This window comes from Cynocephalus volans, chromosome 2 (assembly GCF_027409185.1).
Source record: "Cynocephalus volans isolate mCynVol1 chromosome 2, mCynVol1.pri, whole genome shotgun sequence".
In the NCBI taxonomy this organism is placed as follows: Eukaryota; Metazoa; Chordata; class Mammalia; order Dermoptera; family Cynocephalidae; genus Cynocephalus; species Cynocephalus volans.
In genome coordinates this window covers 128,924,954-128,942,360 of record NC_084461.1, presented here as the reverse complement: position 1 = coordinate 128,942,360, position 17,407 = coordinate 128,924,954, and the positions used below count along the sequence as shown (strand labels likewise).

Below are 17,407 nucleotides of genomic sequence, written 5' to 3'. Positions count from 1 at the left end.
GATTGACATGGGCTCTGGGAGGCCATGAAGAGGCTGGATCAACAGTCTAGGCAAGAGCTGAGTACCAAAACTAACTCCATGGGATGGAATAGACAGGAGCAATAACTATTTAGGTGGTGAGATGAGCTTGCTGATAACTGGATGTAGGAGGTGAGGGAAAGAGAGCTTTCTAGTAGGGCAGTTCTATTCCCCTGGATCTGTGATTCAGGGGGAGGGAGGCTAAAGGAGGGGATTTGGTGGAGGGGAGGAAGAGGGTATATTGGGAGACCAGACCCTCTTAGGAAGCCCACTGTTACAGCAAACAAGAATCCTCATTGTTCTGTGAGTGTGGGAGACAGGGGACAAGCAGGCTGCATGACCTGAACCACGTCAATCTTAGAATCACCAGAACAAGCCTTGCATGGGTGACTTCCCCCAAAGAGGCATTGCTAAAGGACTTCTTTTCTGACTCGTGTTCCATACAGTTGACTTTTCCTTCTAAGGCACTCCTCAGCACACGCCTAGAGATAATCTCTGGGACTCTCCCAAGGCCGACTACATTCATTCCAACCCACCCATTTAACCTCCTCTCCCTCATTTTCCCACCGAACCTACTCAGAGTCTTCGGGTCTAAGCCTGAATAGTTTTCAAGGATAGTTGCTTTCAGTCTGTACTTGCAGGTCATCTTTGAGGTCATTTCCTGACACTTTACCCAGAAGTGTCAAGTGGCTTCCCCCAGGTGGAAAGACATGACAACAATGGGAAAACAAAATTCCTTGGTCTGGCTTCTCTTTATGAAAAGGTAAGAATCTCTACCTTTTAGGTTTAAGACTTGAGGGACAATCCAAGACTTGTCTCTACCGTAGGAGGGAAGCAGGCTATTTAACTGGGATGATTTCAGAGCTTACTTTAGAAAGCTGACTTCTCACTCCCCAACATCCCTCCTTCTAGTTGGTGGGGCCTGGACATTCTTTACACCTTCCCTAAAGGAATTTTCCTGGACTTTTTATTCCATAGTCACAGAAGGGACTAACTTCAAATATTCAAATATTCCTCTCCCAGGGGACATAAGACTGAACTTAACATATTACCCTCCTCTCTGCTTCTACGGCACTGCATACATGCTCTAGTTCTGCATGCACTTGCTCAGGTCAGTGTTTTCTACACTGTGCAGCGTCCCATCTTCATAGTTTTTACCATATCCACCTACCACTCATCCTTTTATTAACTTACTGTTCTTTAAAAAAGAAACAAGTGTTTAAAATTTAAACAAAGTACTTAAAAATTTTCATATACTTCTGTGAACATGAAACTAGTATTGTTTGTAAGATATGAAAGGTTACCATCAAACAACACAAGAAAAACATACAATATTATTCAATTTAGAGATGGGCAGTAGCTTGTGCGAAGCTCTGAGCCTGATACCTTGTTCTCTCTTCCTTATAGAGAGAGATTAACAAGTGTTAGAGAGGTGTTAAAGACAGACTAGCACCAAACTATAAGACCTTCTTGATATCATCAGGGGGCTTGTGAAACACTGAAAAGGGAACAACTTTCCAAGTACAGTTCTGTGTTATTAATTCCTGAGTTTCTACACCACCTAAGTCAGGGTGGATGCCACCAGGGTTTTCCTCCCAATTTAGGGAGCACCTCCTCTGCTGTAGTTGGCCATTTATTTTTTAAATCCCCGTTAAACTGTGACTTTCTTGAGCAGCTTATTCTTGGTGCCTTGAGCACCGCACACAATGCTTAGACACAGTTGGTAGTTCATAAAGGGACAAAGTGATAGAAAATGAAAGCCTTCTTCAGGTGCAAAAGACTTACAGCAAATTCTTTACTGAGGGGTGGGTGGGGAAGAGAATGCCGGATGGCCTTGGAGTTAAAAAGGAGTCAAGTGAAGACAGCCAAAGAGACGGAGGCTGCAGACATCCAGGATCAACTACACTGGCACAACGATGCTGCCTGATGTGGTCTTTGTTGAAGCATAGTGTAGTGCCAAGAACTTAGGTCCTAGAATTAGACAATTCTAAGGTCAATCCAGACTCTTTACTAATTGCATGAACTTGGCGAAATCATTTTTCTCTTGGGGCCTTAATTACCTTGCTGTAAAGTGGTAATAATACCTAGATGAGGTAAATGATCAGGAATAAGAATTAGAAAGGCACAAGGAAAATGACTCTTGGCTAAACCTTTTGGAAAGCTGACTTACGGCTGAGTGAGCTAGCTTATGTCTACTGAGTGTGGGCTGTACTTTATATATCTACATCTATATATAAAGAATGGTTTCAGAAAATTTTGTGACTCTTTGGCTTAATTGTGAATCACCAGTCCCCCATTTTAGAGTGTGCATGTGTGTCTGTGGCAGAAGGAAAACTTTGGGCACAAAGTATGTATGTACTTGTAAAAAAGTGTCTGATCAAAGGTTCAGATCCCTGTACAGGCCAGTTGCCAAAAAAAAAAAAAGTATTTGGACTGTGTATGTAGGAAGTTTTGTTTTTTATGCCAGGAGCGTGTATATGGAGGAGAAAGTGTGTGTGTGTGTGTGTGTGTGTGTGTGTGTGTGTGTAGTGCAGTTGGAGGGCAGAATTACACGATCAGCCATTATCTTAGAGATCCAGACAGTGGCTTCAGATAGAAAGTATCATAGGAGGTAATCATTTTCCTTTCAGACCAGCACACAGGTCTCTGACAAGCCCTTGACTTTCTCCTTCCTCCTTGTCTTGTTAAAAAGGGATTAGAGTTCAATTAAGCCATTTAATCCCAAGGTAGAAATTCATGTTTAAAAACAAGATTTACAGCTTCTTAAAAAAAATACATCAGTGCAAGTTGAGGTTTGTCTTTTCAAGTTGCCACCTGCATGTTCCCAAAGACTGTTTTAAGCTGGGTACCCAACATGCCGTTCTTCTTACGGACTTTGCCTCAGTCCTCCACTCCTTCATATTTTAAAGTACTCTTCAGCTTGAACAGCCACACACTGTTAGAAGTTCTTCAGTTCCTGGATTGCCACAACTGCTCCTTGGCTTATTTCTCTTCAGTTGGCAACTCAGTGATCAGGTTTAATAATAACAATAGTATTAAGAGCTAATGCTTATTGGGTACTTAGCATGTGCCAGGCGTCATTGTGCTAAGCACTTTACATACATTATCTTATTAGGTGCTCCATAGGAAAACACAGGGGCTGGCTTCATGGGTGTGAGACTTGTGTAATTGCACAGGGCCCTTCACTTGGTTTAATGCTCTGCTGTTGTGGGCAAAGGACTCACTTTCATTTTGCACCGGGCCTCACAAATTACATAGCCAGTCCTGAGAACACACAATACCCCACAGTTTCTCTTTGTTTCTTTTGCTTTCTTTCCACAGGATGCCTAATATATTGCCAGAGGACAATCTCAAAGTGTGAGGCCAAAACCCTCTCTGGAAAATGGGGGCTATCAACTCCTTGGAGGGACATTCTCTAAGGGACAGGAACCATGTCATGGCACTTAGCATGGAAAAGAAAAGTATCCGTGAGAACGTGGGTGAGTTGTTAACCCCTCTAAGCCTCAGTTTCCTCATCTGTAAAATAGGGATAATAATAGTAACATCTAACTCACAGGCTGTTCAAGGATGAAATGAGATCATGTATATACAGCTCTGATTTGCAATACATATGACATTAGTTATCATTAATGCATTATGGATGCTTAACAAGTACTAAACATCAAATATTGCTTGTGATATGGAGTGAATCATTTGCCCAACTTCAAGGTGCCCTTATCCCAGGGGTTTATAACCTACCTGCCCTGCAGTGCTGGGAAGGACATCTGCTTTCTCCATGTGCTGGGTGATCACAGAGGGGTTGCTGGAGCTGATAAGCACTGGAGTGCTGATCTCCACCATATGGCGCCCCGAAGGAGAATGGACCATCCGGTTGAGAGTGTTTAAGGCTGTCGTGATGGAGAACTGCCCCGGCCCCTTCCTTCTGGACGCTGGGCCCCTGCGGAGGGTGGGAGTGTTGCCTCTGGAAGATGAAGACACCAGGGACAGGTTTTTTGTGCAGGATGACTGACGGCCTTTGTTCTTCTCTAGGAGATGTCTTGCAGTGAGGTTTGGCTGAAAAGGTGAAAAGTCCAGTGAGGTGTTAGTCTTCCTGACCTAATGTGAGTAGCTAAGTCCTACACAGGCTAGTCTGAAGCCAGGTCAGATGCCACAAGAAATATCTTTTGAGTATCCTACCCACTGAGGGACCCTGTGGGTTCATTTTCTTTGGAAATCTGAAATATGTTGACAAAACAAGGGTTTGTGTGAAAAACCCTTAAATTTCAGGATGATTACTTAAATTTCCATTGTTACCAGTTGCCGTCTAAAACCACTTCTCATTCTAATTTAGAAATTCAACTACAGGGGTAAAAAGAAATATGCCCATTTAAAAAAATTTAGTGGTATTGTGCAAAAGATTAAAATAGCTTAGATATACAGTTTTAAAGAAGAGGTAGTTCCTTTCTCAAGAAGCTTATCATGTTGTGAAAAACTCATCAAGGAGAGGAGTGAGCATTATTATGTACACTTTAAAGATAAGGAAGCTGAGTCCCAGGAGAGGTGACTTATAAATGACAGAGCCAAGATAGACAGAAAAGATCTTGAATATTATAACCACAAAGAAATAATAAATGTTTAGGTGATAGATATGCTAACTATTCTGATTAGATCATTATATAGTACATGCATATATTGAAACAACAAGTGGTACCCCATAGAAATGTACAATTAAAGATCTGACAGATGATTAGAGTTTGCTAGGTAAGTATGGAGAAAAGAGAATGCTCTTTTTTTTTTTTTTTTTTTTTTTTTTTTAGGGAATAAAGGTAACGTGCAAAAGTCTGACAGGATGAGGAAGTGTGGCAGATATGGATACAAGGGAGCAAAAGAATATTGGAGCTGGAGCTTAGGGAGTAGAGAGCAACGAAAAAAGAAGCCAGGGAAGTAAATGAGAGACAGATCACAGAGGGCTTTGTAAACCATTCTATATGGTCAGGATGAGCTAGGTTATGCTGTTGTAATAAACAGCACCAACATCTCGGTGGCTTAACAAAGAAAATGTTATTTCTCATCCACGCGTTCTGCTCAGGATGGTAAGAGGCTTTGCCACATGCAAAGGGGGGTAAGAACATGCCAGACAGAGGGATTACAAGATAGTGGGAAAAGGGCAGAAGAAAGAAACAGAGAGAGGGCTAGAACAGAGCAGGTGAGGAGAAGGTGGTAAAGGAGGGGGAGCCCACAGACATACGCAGGGGCAAGATCACAAAGAGCCTGGGAGGCTTCAACTTTATTCTAAGTGTAATAGGAAGTCTTTGGCAGGATTTAGGCAGAGAAATGACATGATCCGATTTATGCTTCTAAAAGTGCATGCTATAGTTTAGCAGTTTCTTACAAAGTTAAATACATATTTAGGATCTGATCCAGCAATCCCACTTCTATGTAATTATCCAAGAGAAATGAAAACTTATTCTCACTCAAAAACTTGCATGCAGATATTTATAGCAGTGTTATTCACGGTTGCCAACAACTGCAAACGACCCTAGTGTCTTTCAACTAATGAGTTGATTAAACAAACGCTGGTACATCCATACAATGGAATACTACTCAGCAATAAAAAGGGATGAGCACGGATACAGGAAACAATATGGATAATCTCAAATGCATATGCAAAATGAAGAAGCCAGACTCAAAAAGTTACATTCCGTATGATGGTATTTATATGACGTTCTAGAAAAAGAAAATTATAAGAGCAGCAAACGGATCAGTGGTTGCCAGGGCATTGGGAGTCAGGGAAGGAATTGACTATTAAGGGGTAGCATGAGGGATTTTGGGGGGGGGGGATTGCTGGAACTATTCTGTATCTTGATAGTGGTGTGGTTATACAACTGTATGTATTTATCAAAACTTATAGAACTGGACAACAAAAAGTGAATTTTAATGCATATAGATAAAAATAAATAAATAAAAAGCTCATCTTGTCTGTTACTCAGAATAGAAGCAGGGAGACCAATTAGGAAGTTATTAACGTTGATTAGGCAAGCTCCAGTGGCAGCCTGGACTAGAAAGAACGCCTTATACTCCCCAGAGCACCCATCCCTGCATTGTTCACCCAGCTAGAGGAAAATATACATTTTGAATTGAATGAGTAAAGTTCTTTATGGCCATTCACAGCTACAATGAAATAAGTTAATGTTTTCTGCTTTGACCTAATTGTTCTCTCCCCAGGTGAACACCACCATCAGCTTTTCTCTCAGCAACACTGACCAAGTGCCTGGGTGAGACTTTCCATCTGCCCTGTCCTCTGCCAGTGTGATTAATAGCTCAGTCGGGGAAGAATTGCAGGTCTCTTAGATTCACACCCACTCCTTTGAAACAGTATCCTTGAGGTTCATGGGGCCGGGCAGGTTCATATAACCCAGGCATGCCCTGTTGGAGAAGTCCTGACAAGAATGGGCATAAGCGCAGCATTTGTTTTACCACCTTTTTATGCAGGTGCAATTCAATAAACCAAATGATACATTAACAAGAAAAATCCTGTTTATGCCAAAAAAACACGTCACCCTCATACAAAAGCCTTCCTTCCTTCCATAGCTTTGCATGGTACTAGTAATTCAAAGTTTATTTAAAGAGTTCTCAGCAAGTGCTAGTCTTAATAAACTAACTGGAGTCAAAATTTAAGTATTGCTTTAAAAAGCCCAACTTAGATTTCAAGTAATTTTTGAAAACCAGGTTTCCAGGTTAGAGCAACCACTTGGTTATCTTTTCCCCCTCCTACCAATGAGGAAAACAAATGAAGCAGTGGCTAGTTTGATGATAATCCTGAGGGTTCTTGCAATCACTAATTTTAGAGGTGAAGTGGTAGGGAGAGAACCCAAATGAATAATCATTAAATGTAGAAGTTTTAGAAAAAAGTGTTTCAGAAATGGATAACAAAATTACCCCCAGAGCTATAAATAAACATCTCAAAATAATCCAGGATGCCAAGCAAAAAATTCTACAAAAATTTAAGCACTTCCTATGTGTCCACTAGGGTCTAATTGAAGAGGGTCTCTGTCCTTGGAGAGTTAATCATTGTCTCCTAATCATCATAATTGTTCCTCTTCATCAAATGTTGCTTGATTCAGCAAATGGCTCCACCACTGACCTTGGCACACAAATCAGAAAGTGGGGCTGTCTCTGACCACTTCCTCTTCCACTTCTGTCAATTCCCAAATATTGTGGGTTCTACCACCTGAAAGATCCTTGAATCTGTCAACTTTTTTCCAATCTACTGGTCTAAGCCATAATCATCTCCTAATAAAGCCATGCAGTAGCTGCCTAACTGATCTATTTATTTTCTTTCTCCTCTTCAAATTATTCTTCCCACTGCAGCCAGAGCAGTCTTTAAGAAACCCAAATCTAACCAAATCACTGCTTCACTTAAAACATTTCAATGGCTTCTATTGACCTTTGGGTCAAATCCAGACTTATGTTATGGCAGAGACAATGATACTCACCAAATATTCCATGTGTTCCCCAACACTTCTCAACTGACTTGAACTCAGATGGGCTAAGTGACTGGTTCAGGCCAATAGGTTGTAAACTGAACATGGCATTTGCCAGTGTTCCAGATGGTGCAGCTATAAGATGGCCCAGCCTTATTAGTCTGGGTTCTTGAATGACAATGTGAGCAGAGCATCTTACCATCCGCAGAATGTGTAATGTGGGTGAGAAATAACATTTTCTTTGTTAAGCCACTAAGATGTTGGTGCTGTTTATTACAACAGCATAACCTTGCTCATCCTGACCATATAGGTTGGTTTACAAAGCCCTCTGTGATCAGTCTCCCATTTACTTCCCTGTCTTCATTTTTTGTTACTCTCTGCTCTCTAAACTCCAGCTCTGATATTCTTTTGCTCCCATATCAGCCACACTTCCTCAACCTGCTGAATTTTTGCACATGTTACCTTTATTCCCTTAAAAAAAAAAAAAGAGCATTCTCTTTTCTCCATACTTACCTAGCGAATTCTAATCATTTGTCAGATCTTGGCTTAAGTGGCATTTGCGGACCCCCTACTCAAGTAAGTTGCACATCATGCCCTGTCATAGTTCCCTCTACTTCACTCTTGCATCATCCATCATGCTTATAATTACCTGAATAATATCTGACTTCACAGTCTCTAAGAGTAGGAACCTATATCTGACTTGTATCTCTAGAATTTAGCAAAGGACCCAACATTGTGGGCACTCAGTGAAAAGCTAATTAAATGATTAAATATATGTTTAGGACAGGGTCACACTGAATAGTCTGTTCTCTAAATTTTCTCCTGGTAACTCTGACCATCTTAAAATAGTTTTTCATTTGTTCACTTGTTAAGCTACTTTTTTTATGGAGTACCCATTGAGTGTCAGGCTAGCCTGTGAAGTACAACCAACACACCCATCAGGTGTTCAGAGAGAAAAAAAGACCACTGAGGGTTAGACTAGTTACTGAAATTTTATGGAGAAAAAGCGTTGCTATCTGGGCCTTGTAAACTGAGTGAAATTTGAACAGGTGGAGAGAATTGGGTGGGGGTACCCGGAAGGGGTCCCAGCAAGAGAAATAACATTAGGAAAGAGAATATCATTTAGTAGTGACAGTAAGAAGACCAGCCTCTCTGGACATTTCTTCCATCCCTCCCTTCAATTATTCATTCCTCCAACACTGATTGAGTAGAGGGGGTACAGAGGACCTTGAAAGCTAGACAATGCTCTGGATTCACCATTCATTTCAGAACCTGCTTTGGCTCTTATGAATGAAATAATTGGTCCCTTTCCCCCAATTATGCCTCTGTTCTGTTCTCACTCACACTCCTAGACGGCAGAGAGCACTCCTTTTACATCTTTTATGGCTCTCCACTATTCATTTTTAATGTTTTATGCATGGTAAGCACCCAAAAATGCAGTTAAACAATGAAACCTGTCTTTGAAATTTGTAATGACTTGCTCTAAGCTGGGGTGAGGCTCATTGATAGTGAGGTTAGGGACTACAGGTTATTTTACTATAATGGAGAAAGAGATGGGCTATCTTTTTTTTTTTTTTTTTAAAGTAGGTTCCTTACAAAAAACCGAGAAGTAATAAATATATGCTCATTTCAGAAGATTTGGAAAATACAAGCTGGCAGAAGAAAATGAAAATCATCTAGAATCTCACTATCTAGTGATCACTACTGTTAATATTTTGGTACATATCCTTTTAGACATTTATCCATTTATAGATACATATATATATTTATAAAGCTAGTTTCATATAGTTCAACTTATTTTTTATTGTGTTAAAAACCACATAACATAAAATTTACCATCTTAACCATTTTTAAGTGTGTAGTTCAGTAGCACTAAGTATATTCACATTGATATGAAACAGATCCCCAGAACTTTTTCATCTGAAAATCTGAATTTCTATACCCATTAAACTTATTTTTTAACTTAACAATAAATCCTAAATATTTCCATAATATCAAATACCCCATGATATTAAATATTATTCTTCAACATTATTTTTAATGGATACATATTTTTTCATGACTGTAATTTTTTTAAACTAAATATTTATTGTTAGATGTATAGGTTATCTCATTTTTCACCATTATACACAATGCTATGGTGAACATTTTTGCACATTTTGTATATATATATCTTTACATACTTATTTAAATATTTCCTTACAATAAACTCTTAGATGTAGAATCACTGGCTTGAAAGAGATGCACATTTAAAATTTTTTGATATGAGTTTATTTGAGTTTGGATATGAGAAATTTCACTAATTTACACTCCCATAAGCAAATGGAAAAGGCCTATTTCCCCACACTCTTGCCAGAATTGGGAATTATTGTCTGGTATCTTTTTTTTAGAGACTTTAGTTAGTTCTGAAATAAGCCTCATATCAAACAGGAATTGCTCTCAGGCATCACTGGGGCACATGCATATTTTTGAGTAAGCTTGAGTCAGATGTAGACTTGACACTCACGTACCTCTACAAACAAGACAGGGAAGATGCCTACTTTATCTCCTAACTTGCCTTCTGCCCAGTTCTCATCCACCCGGCTGAGCACAGTGATGATGTCATCCTGAAAGAGAAAGTCTCATGGTCAGCATTCACTCTCAGTTTTCAGGTGGTAAAAGCTCTCAGTGGAGATCAGTTTGGAGCCCCAGATAGCATAAGATGCAAGAAAGATAGCTCTTGTGTGATTTATTTAAGAAATCTTCCTCCTAAAATGAATTTTCTCTGTAAAAGGCAATATTTGGGTCACCAAGACCACAAAGGGAGTAGAAATAATTTGGAGGATCAATGGAATCCAGTAGGAAAACTTGGAAGTGTTTCTAATTTTCAAATACTAGCAGAATCCAGCTTTTCATTTAAATTATTCAGATAGAGAAATTAAGATGGAAGCCATAGGAAGACACACCTTTAACTTAGCAAAAGGAAGAATGAATTTCATTCTCATTTTGAAGACTTTTCAGAACCTATTTGATTTTTAATATATCAAACATAAAGCAGCTTTCTACCCAAGTTTTTCTTATTATACAAGATTATATGTGAATTTGTAGAAATATTTGAAAAATAGAGATAAGCAAAACAAGGAAAAAATTCTACCACAATATAGGTACAACCACTATTAACAGCTGGTTAACGTATTTTTCCCCCCAAGATTCTTATCTATCAAAAAAACATACAGACATATAAACATACTGACTTTTTAAAAACTTTTAAAAAACATACACACATATATTCAATAAAGTGCATAAATAAAGCTTGAAAAATTTTTACATTTGAATATATCCATGAACCCCCCATCCAGATCGAGATATAGAACATTTCCAGCACCCAGGGGCTCTTTTGTGTCTTTCCCTACCACCTGGCAAGAGGTAACCACTATTCTGACTTCTAGCACTATACGCTCATTTTGCCTATTCTTGTATTTCATACAAATGAAGTCATACAGGACACATTGACTTTTTACTTACTACCTTATCAGGAACACCTTTCCATATCCATACGTGTTCGTCAATCTAAATACGTGCTATTTATTCACTAAAGACCTTCTGATCTCTCTGACCTCTGTTCCATGCTCCTCAGTAATTTAGACTAATTCCAAATCTAAATTCATTACTGCATTGTATCTTTTCTTAGCTTTTTGTTACACATTTGCAATTACACATTTATAGGTTATTATTTCTTTAATGCCTGTCCATCCTATCAGACCATAAACTCCACGCGTGTAGCTTGTGTCTGTTTTGATCATCTCTGTTGTTTCCAGCACCTAACACAGCAGGTCCCCTTTAGTAGTCATCCAATAACTATTTCTTGAATACATGCACACATGAATTAGTACATGAATGTGTAAATAAATTGTACAATTTACTCAGAGAGAAAGCACTAGGAAAAGAGCAGCTTTGGGAGGGAAGATCTTGAGTGTAATTTGAACATACTGAGTTTAGGAAGACCATGAGATTTCCTAGTGAACATATTGAGTTTAGGAAGACCTAGAGATTTCACAGTCCTCCAGAATGGATCAAATCCTCTCTTTTGGCTCCTTCATGATAATTTCCATTTATGTGTCTGTTTCTTCCTCTATGCAAATGGCTTTGTTAGAGACAATGACTTATCTGTTTATCCCTAGTGGCCAGGTTGGCACATGGTGGGCTCTAGAAATGGTGAGCATGTGGAGTCTGCAAATTCCCAGAGAGGGATCAGAGAAGCAGATAATGTCTGCTTATGTCTTCTTCCAGCTGTGTCCCCAGAGCTCAGTGTCTAATGCCTGGCACAAGTAAATAATAAATGTTTGTGGAATTGAACTGACCTCCCTCTAACTGTAGTCTATGTATAAATTTCATAGTTCGGGCTATAGAATGACCTTCCTCAGTAGTTTCACTCTGAGGTGCCAAGACAATAATACAAATCATTATTTCAAAATATGGAAGACAGAGAGGTTATCTAGTTTGAGGGAATCTAAAGGAAATCTCATTTTTGATAGTGGTGAAATAAAAATGTTTTACAAGACAAAAGACCTTTCCTGAGCTAATGTAGCAGTGCCGCCCTTGTATTTACATTTGATGTACTTATCATAAATAGCAAAGAATCCCCAACTTTGGTTTTTATGAAAGAATCTGAATGTTTAAGGAATAACAGGTACTGAACACAGAGAGCTAAGGTAGTCTAGACTTCAGGTAATGTTGTAACTTGCAAATGGTGAAGAATCATCCAATGGGAAAAAAAAAAAGGCAAAAAATCTTAGGGTAATTAGCCTGCTTGGAAAATATATCTTGTAAGAAGTTATTCATGTATAAAGGTATGAATATGTTATTGTGTGTTTGGAGTGTTTTGAATGCTATGTTTACTATAAAATAGAATGCTGTAAATGAGTAGAATTAGGTGACCATAACTTAGTCAACAAGAATACCCTTACAGATGCATAATGAAGAGGTAGGAGCCCCTGTAGTAGCCACACACACACACACACACACACGCACACACACGCACACACACGCACACACGCACATCAAAAAAAAAAGGAAAGAAAGAAAGGAGGGAGGAGATGTAGTTTTGCATAGCATGTTACGAAACTGTAATTTTCTATCTATTGTTTTTCCCATTACTCTGCCAGGAAGGCAGGGACTGTGATATGTTCATGTTCTACCCCCAGTGCCTACAAACAGGAAGTGCTCAAAAGTAACTGTAGAATGAATGAATGAATGTGTGAATACTAATTTTTGTAATTGCAATATAAAAGGCTTAAGGATTTCTATCAAGCTCTTATTAGTAGATTTCTCTAGGTATTTTACTTCCATGTAGTTTGAATTATGCACACACACATAATATACTTATACATATATAGATTTATGTATAAAATATACATAATTTTTAAAAATCAGCAAATATCAAACAACTCTGGGTTCTGTCACAGTCTCTGCGTGGTGCCCAGTGACTTTGGTGACCACCCAAAATCTCACCTTGAGGAAGGTCAGGCAATCCTGATTCTCACTCTTATCCTTGTCTCGTAGGTCAAAGTTGTAGAGGGCCCTGCAGAGTGGGGGTGGCTGGGGCAGCTTCTTGATGACTTCCACGGAGCTGACTGGGAAGATCCCAGTGGCTCCATTAATCTCCCCCTGGTACCAATTCTCATCGAGCTGTCTCCGGAGGAGAATGACATCTCCCTTATTAAATCTCAGGTCACCAGGATTTTGCCCTCTGTAGTTGCATAAGGCCTTTGCTCGAGGTACCTGCAGTGGCACAGACCAATAAAATATGTGCTTAGCTTAGAGGCTGGAGGGACAAAAGGTATAATGTTAATAACTAATTACTGAGCACATTCTATGTGCTAACTGTGTGTGTGGATCATCTCATTTAATCTAGGTAGGCCTCTAAGATAGACACTCATTATTCCCATTTATAAGAAAGGGTGACTGAGGCACAGAGTGGTTTAGTATCTTGTGTATGGTGACCCAGCTGGGGAATGGCAGGGATGGCATCTAAAATCAGGCTACCTGTTTCTAGAGCCCTTGTTCTTAATCATATGCCGGGAACAGGGTCTTGAACTTGACTCCACAACTAAGTGAACTTGAGTGAGTCTAGTTCCACCTCTTTTCCCATGTGCAGCCATGGTCAAGTTATTTAATCTTCCTTAAACACTATTCATTTATAAAATGGGGATATTAATAGAATGCCTACTCATGAAGGTTATAAGGAATAAATAAAACTCCTAATGCATTTAGCATCTTGCCTAACACATAGTATGTGCTCAATAAATGGCATGCCTTATCATCACCCTTTATAATGGAAGGCTAACGATATCAGTGTCAAGGGGAAGAAAATTGACATGGAAACCACCTGAAAATAGAAAGTGCTAAATGAGAGTGAGGTGACATGTCTGTCTTGAGCTTTTTCTAGAAAGTGTAAACCTCATGACAGTTTGGATCATTAGGAAGCTTAATTGAGACTAAAAAAAAAGTCAGAAATCAATCATCAGTTTTAAAAAAATCAGCTCCAGAAACAATGTCAAACCAGTTTTCTGTCTAAATAATCATTTCAGTCAAATGCATTTTTTTTTTTCTAATTGAAACTGGTTTTTCCACACAGAAATGGCCTCACTCTGATCTTGTTTGAAATCAGCTTGGCAAACTGGAAGATGTAACAATTTAGGTGTAATAGAAAGGCCTTCAGTCACCTGGGATTCTATTTTATTTTGTGCTTTTCTGAGCAGTGAGGCGAATTAGTCCCCTTTCACCGCGGCAGCCTTGCTATTCATAATGGGGTATGGGGAGGCATGAATTCACCTCTTCGAGATTCCAAGCAGCTTAGGGGTAGAGACAAGGACTAACATTACTTTGCTGATGGGAGAGTGGAGCTGTGCCTTTCTGCCGCGGGTTAGAAAACCACAGGAACACAGCTCATCCTTGGGAAACTGGTGGGCAAGTGAGCAAGTGAGCAGAGATGTGTGTATTAGGGGGTTTAACACAGTGTTGTGAATATAAACAGGAAATTGAATAAGTTAAAATACACTCATACAATGGAAAACTCTGAAGTCATTAAAATTGATGATGTTGATCTATAATTAATAACATCGAATATTACTCATACTAAGTGTAATAGAAAAGGTTAAAAATCCTGATGGAGACTAGGTTTTCATTATAAATATGTATGTATATTTTTACCTGGGGAAATGCTAGATGGCTGTACACCTGTACTTTAAGAGTGGTTATTTCTAAGTGGTAAGATTTTTAATATTAAAAAAAGTTTTTTTCTTATGTGCTTACCTGTGTTTTCTAACTTTTCTATAATAAAACAATTGTATTGCTTACTCTCTGTGAGGAGTAAAAGATATGGGAAAAATTAAGGAAGAAAATAAGCCAAGCTGAATACAATAAGCAAACCATGCAACTATCTTTTTTTTGGGGGGGGGGCAAGATGATCCTTACCTGAGAAATAAGCAGATAGAAGCAGGATGAGAGTAGAGGATTTCTGGGGAATGACTCAAATCTGCTAGACTCCTAGGGTTGGGTACGTCAGGGAGCAATAGTTATCCTTCCATATTCCTTCTGCTCTATTTTCCATTGCAATACAGACCACATTTTCCTGGGTCCATGACTGTCTGGAATACTGGTCACATTTTCCAGCCTGCCTGGCAGCTAAGTTCTGGCCAATGAGGTGTAAGCAATCTTTAGAAAGTGACTGATTTTCTTTTTTCTTTCCTCCATCCTGCTATGTGGAAAGCAGACATGGTTCCAAGAACTTTTGCTGCCATCTTGAACAATGAGGTTGGGGCCACACCTCAGTAGGGAAGGAAGGAGCCTGGGCTGCAGAACTGCCATGCCCATCCTGGACTGCTTCACTGCCAGTTTGTCTAAAAGCTAAATACACTTCCATCTTGCTTAATGCATTTTTCTTTCAGATTTATGAAAAGAAAAGAAGAGAAAAGGAAAGAAAGAAAGAATGAAAAGATAAAGAAAAAAAGAATCCAAGCCCCTCTGCTTTGCCTAATAATGATAATATCAATAGCTAATATTTTTTGAGTGCTTGTTCCTATATGCTAGATACTGTGCTAAGCACTCTACAATGTATTTCATTTAATTCTCAAAACAACCTTTGAAATGCGTATTATTTCTAATTCCAATTTTCAGATTAGAAAACTGGGGATCAGAGAAGTTAGTACTTGCCTAAATTTACAATGCTAGAATGCACTGGATTTAGGATTTGAACTCAGGTCTATCCCCAAGCCCAAGCTCATAACAACTAAGCCAATGTTTCTCAGAATGAAGTCTGTGGTTTACCTATAACAGAATCCTGGGAGAAGTTAAAAATACAAATCCCTCGACCCCATCTCTGACCTACTTGATCAGAATTTCTTGGAGTGGGATTCAAGCAGCTGCATTTTTATCAAGCTCCCCCTCCATCCAAGCATGAGGCTACTGATCTAAGCTATATCTTATTCTAACTCAAATGGGGGCAATGGAGTTTTGATGTAGGCTTTGTAAATTGCTAACCTGCTTTCTTCCTTTCCTTTCTGGAAGATATTTTCAGTGTAAGTGGCTTACCTATTTTAATGATTACCGAGAGAGTATAGTAAACTTTAAAATTGCACAAAATGCTTAACTTCCTTTGAAGATGCCTAAACTTTGAAAACTTGAGCTAGTACTATTAATTGCCCAAGCCTCTTCATTTTTTCTCCATCTCCCCTCAACACAGGTAAATATTGTGGAAGTGAATTATAAATTCCATTTTTACCATGAAGACCCTCTTCATTTTCTTTCTCTTCAGTTTGGATAACCCCTCCGCTGGTATTCTCAGTTCTACATTAATACTTATAGAAAACATTGCCTTCCCTGGTGCAAAGAAGGGTGGAGGGGGGAAGGAAGGGAGAAAGGGAGGGGGAGAGGGAAGGAGGGCAGGAAAGGAACACTTATTGGGGGTCTGCCAGGCCACAGAATTTTTTTACATTATTGCTCTACTGCACTCTCCTTGTATAATCTAATTTATACGATCTGAAAATAATATGAAATAGCTGGTATTAACCTAACTTACTGATAAGGAAACAGAAGTTCTGAGATGATCACCAGACAAGGTCATGCAGCCAATGTACGGCAGACTCAAGATTGATTTCTGTTCATTTGACCTCAAAGCCCGGGTGTTTCTACCACTCCCATTGTCTTCCATCCAGCTCAAGTCACCTAGTATGTTTTCCATCATAAAACTCATTTGGAGCTCTGTTTTGTAATCAAAACGTGAATAGAATGTGAATGCAATTTGCTTGCTGCTGGCTGTATTAGCATGAATTATTGAACTCTGGAGCCCTCACATAAAAGTTAAGCACCTGAAGAGACTCAGCTGGTTGATTCTATCCGGTCCCCAACTGTTCACTCCAGGAAAAATGATTCCAAGTTCCACATCAGCTACCACCATTGTATTGTTGGTAACAGATTTCATCACCCATAATTATTTTCCCTCTCTGCAGGTGCAGGGGTAAGGGGCATGGAGATTAAGTAGGTGTGGAAGTCTCATGGTCAAGTCATTACCAAACACTTTTTTCCTGGTGCTTTCCAGAAAGCCAGATAATCCAAATGGAAGCTTGTGTATGCCTAAAAAGCTTTCCTTTTCTGAGATTTGAAAAGCTTAAGACTTCAATGCTCCTGTAATTTGTCTACTCATTTGTCTCCTCAGTAGTGTCTGGGAGCCACAAAGATCATGATTTTGATGGAGGGATAATGCATAGAACCCAGAAACAAGGGCATGCAGAGATAGCAGTAGTAAAATTATATTATTGCTTCACCAAGTATCCCCCTCTCAGAGGAACCACCTGTTCTCCCTTTGTCTTCTGATGGGCATGCCATACACTCTGGTCACACTGCACACACAGGGGTATGTGGCCCAGGCTAGCCAGCTAGAGTACCCA

At 39.3% G+C, this 17,407-nt stretch overlaps 1 protein-coding gene across 1 annotated transcript in view; it reads right to left on the bottom strand.

Annotated features, from left to right (window-relative positions):
- Positions 1–17,407, bottom strand: part of SH3RF2 (SH3 domain containing ring finger 2) — a 116,198-nt gene that overhangs the window by 42,015 nt on the left and 56,776 nt on the right. Inside the window, exons 2-4 of the mRNA XM_063087810.1 lie at positions 12,972–13,241; positions 9,992–10,087; positions 3,757–4,071 (exon numbers count right to left, since the gene is read on the bottom strand). Coding sequence (XP_062943880.1) covers positions 3,757–4,071; positions 9,992–10,087; positions 12,972–13,241 — 681 coding nt within the window. The remainder of the gene's footprint in view (positions 1–3,756; positions 4,072–9,991; positions 10,088–12,971; positions 13,242–17,407) is intronic.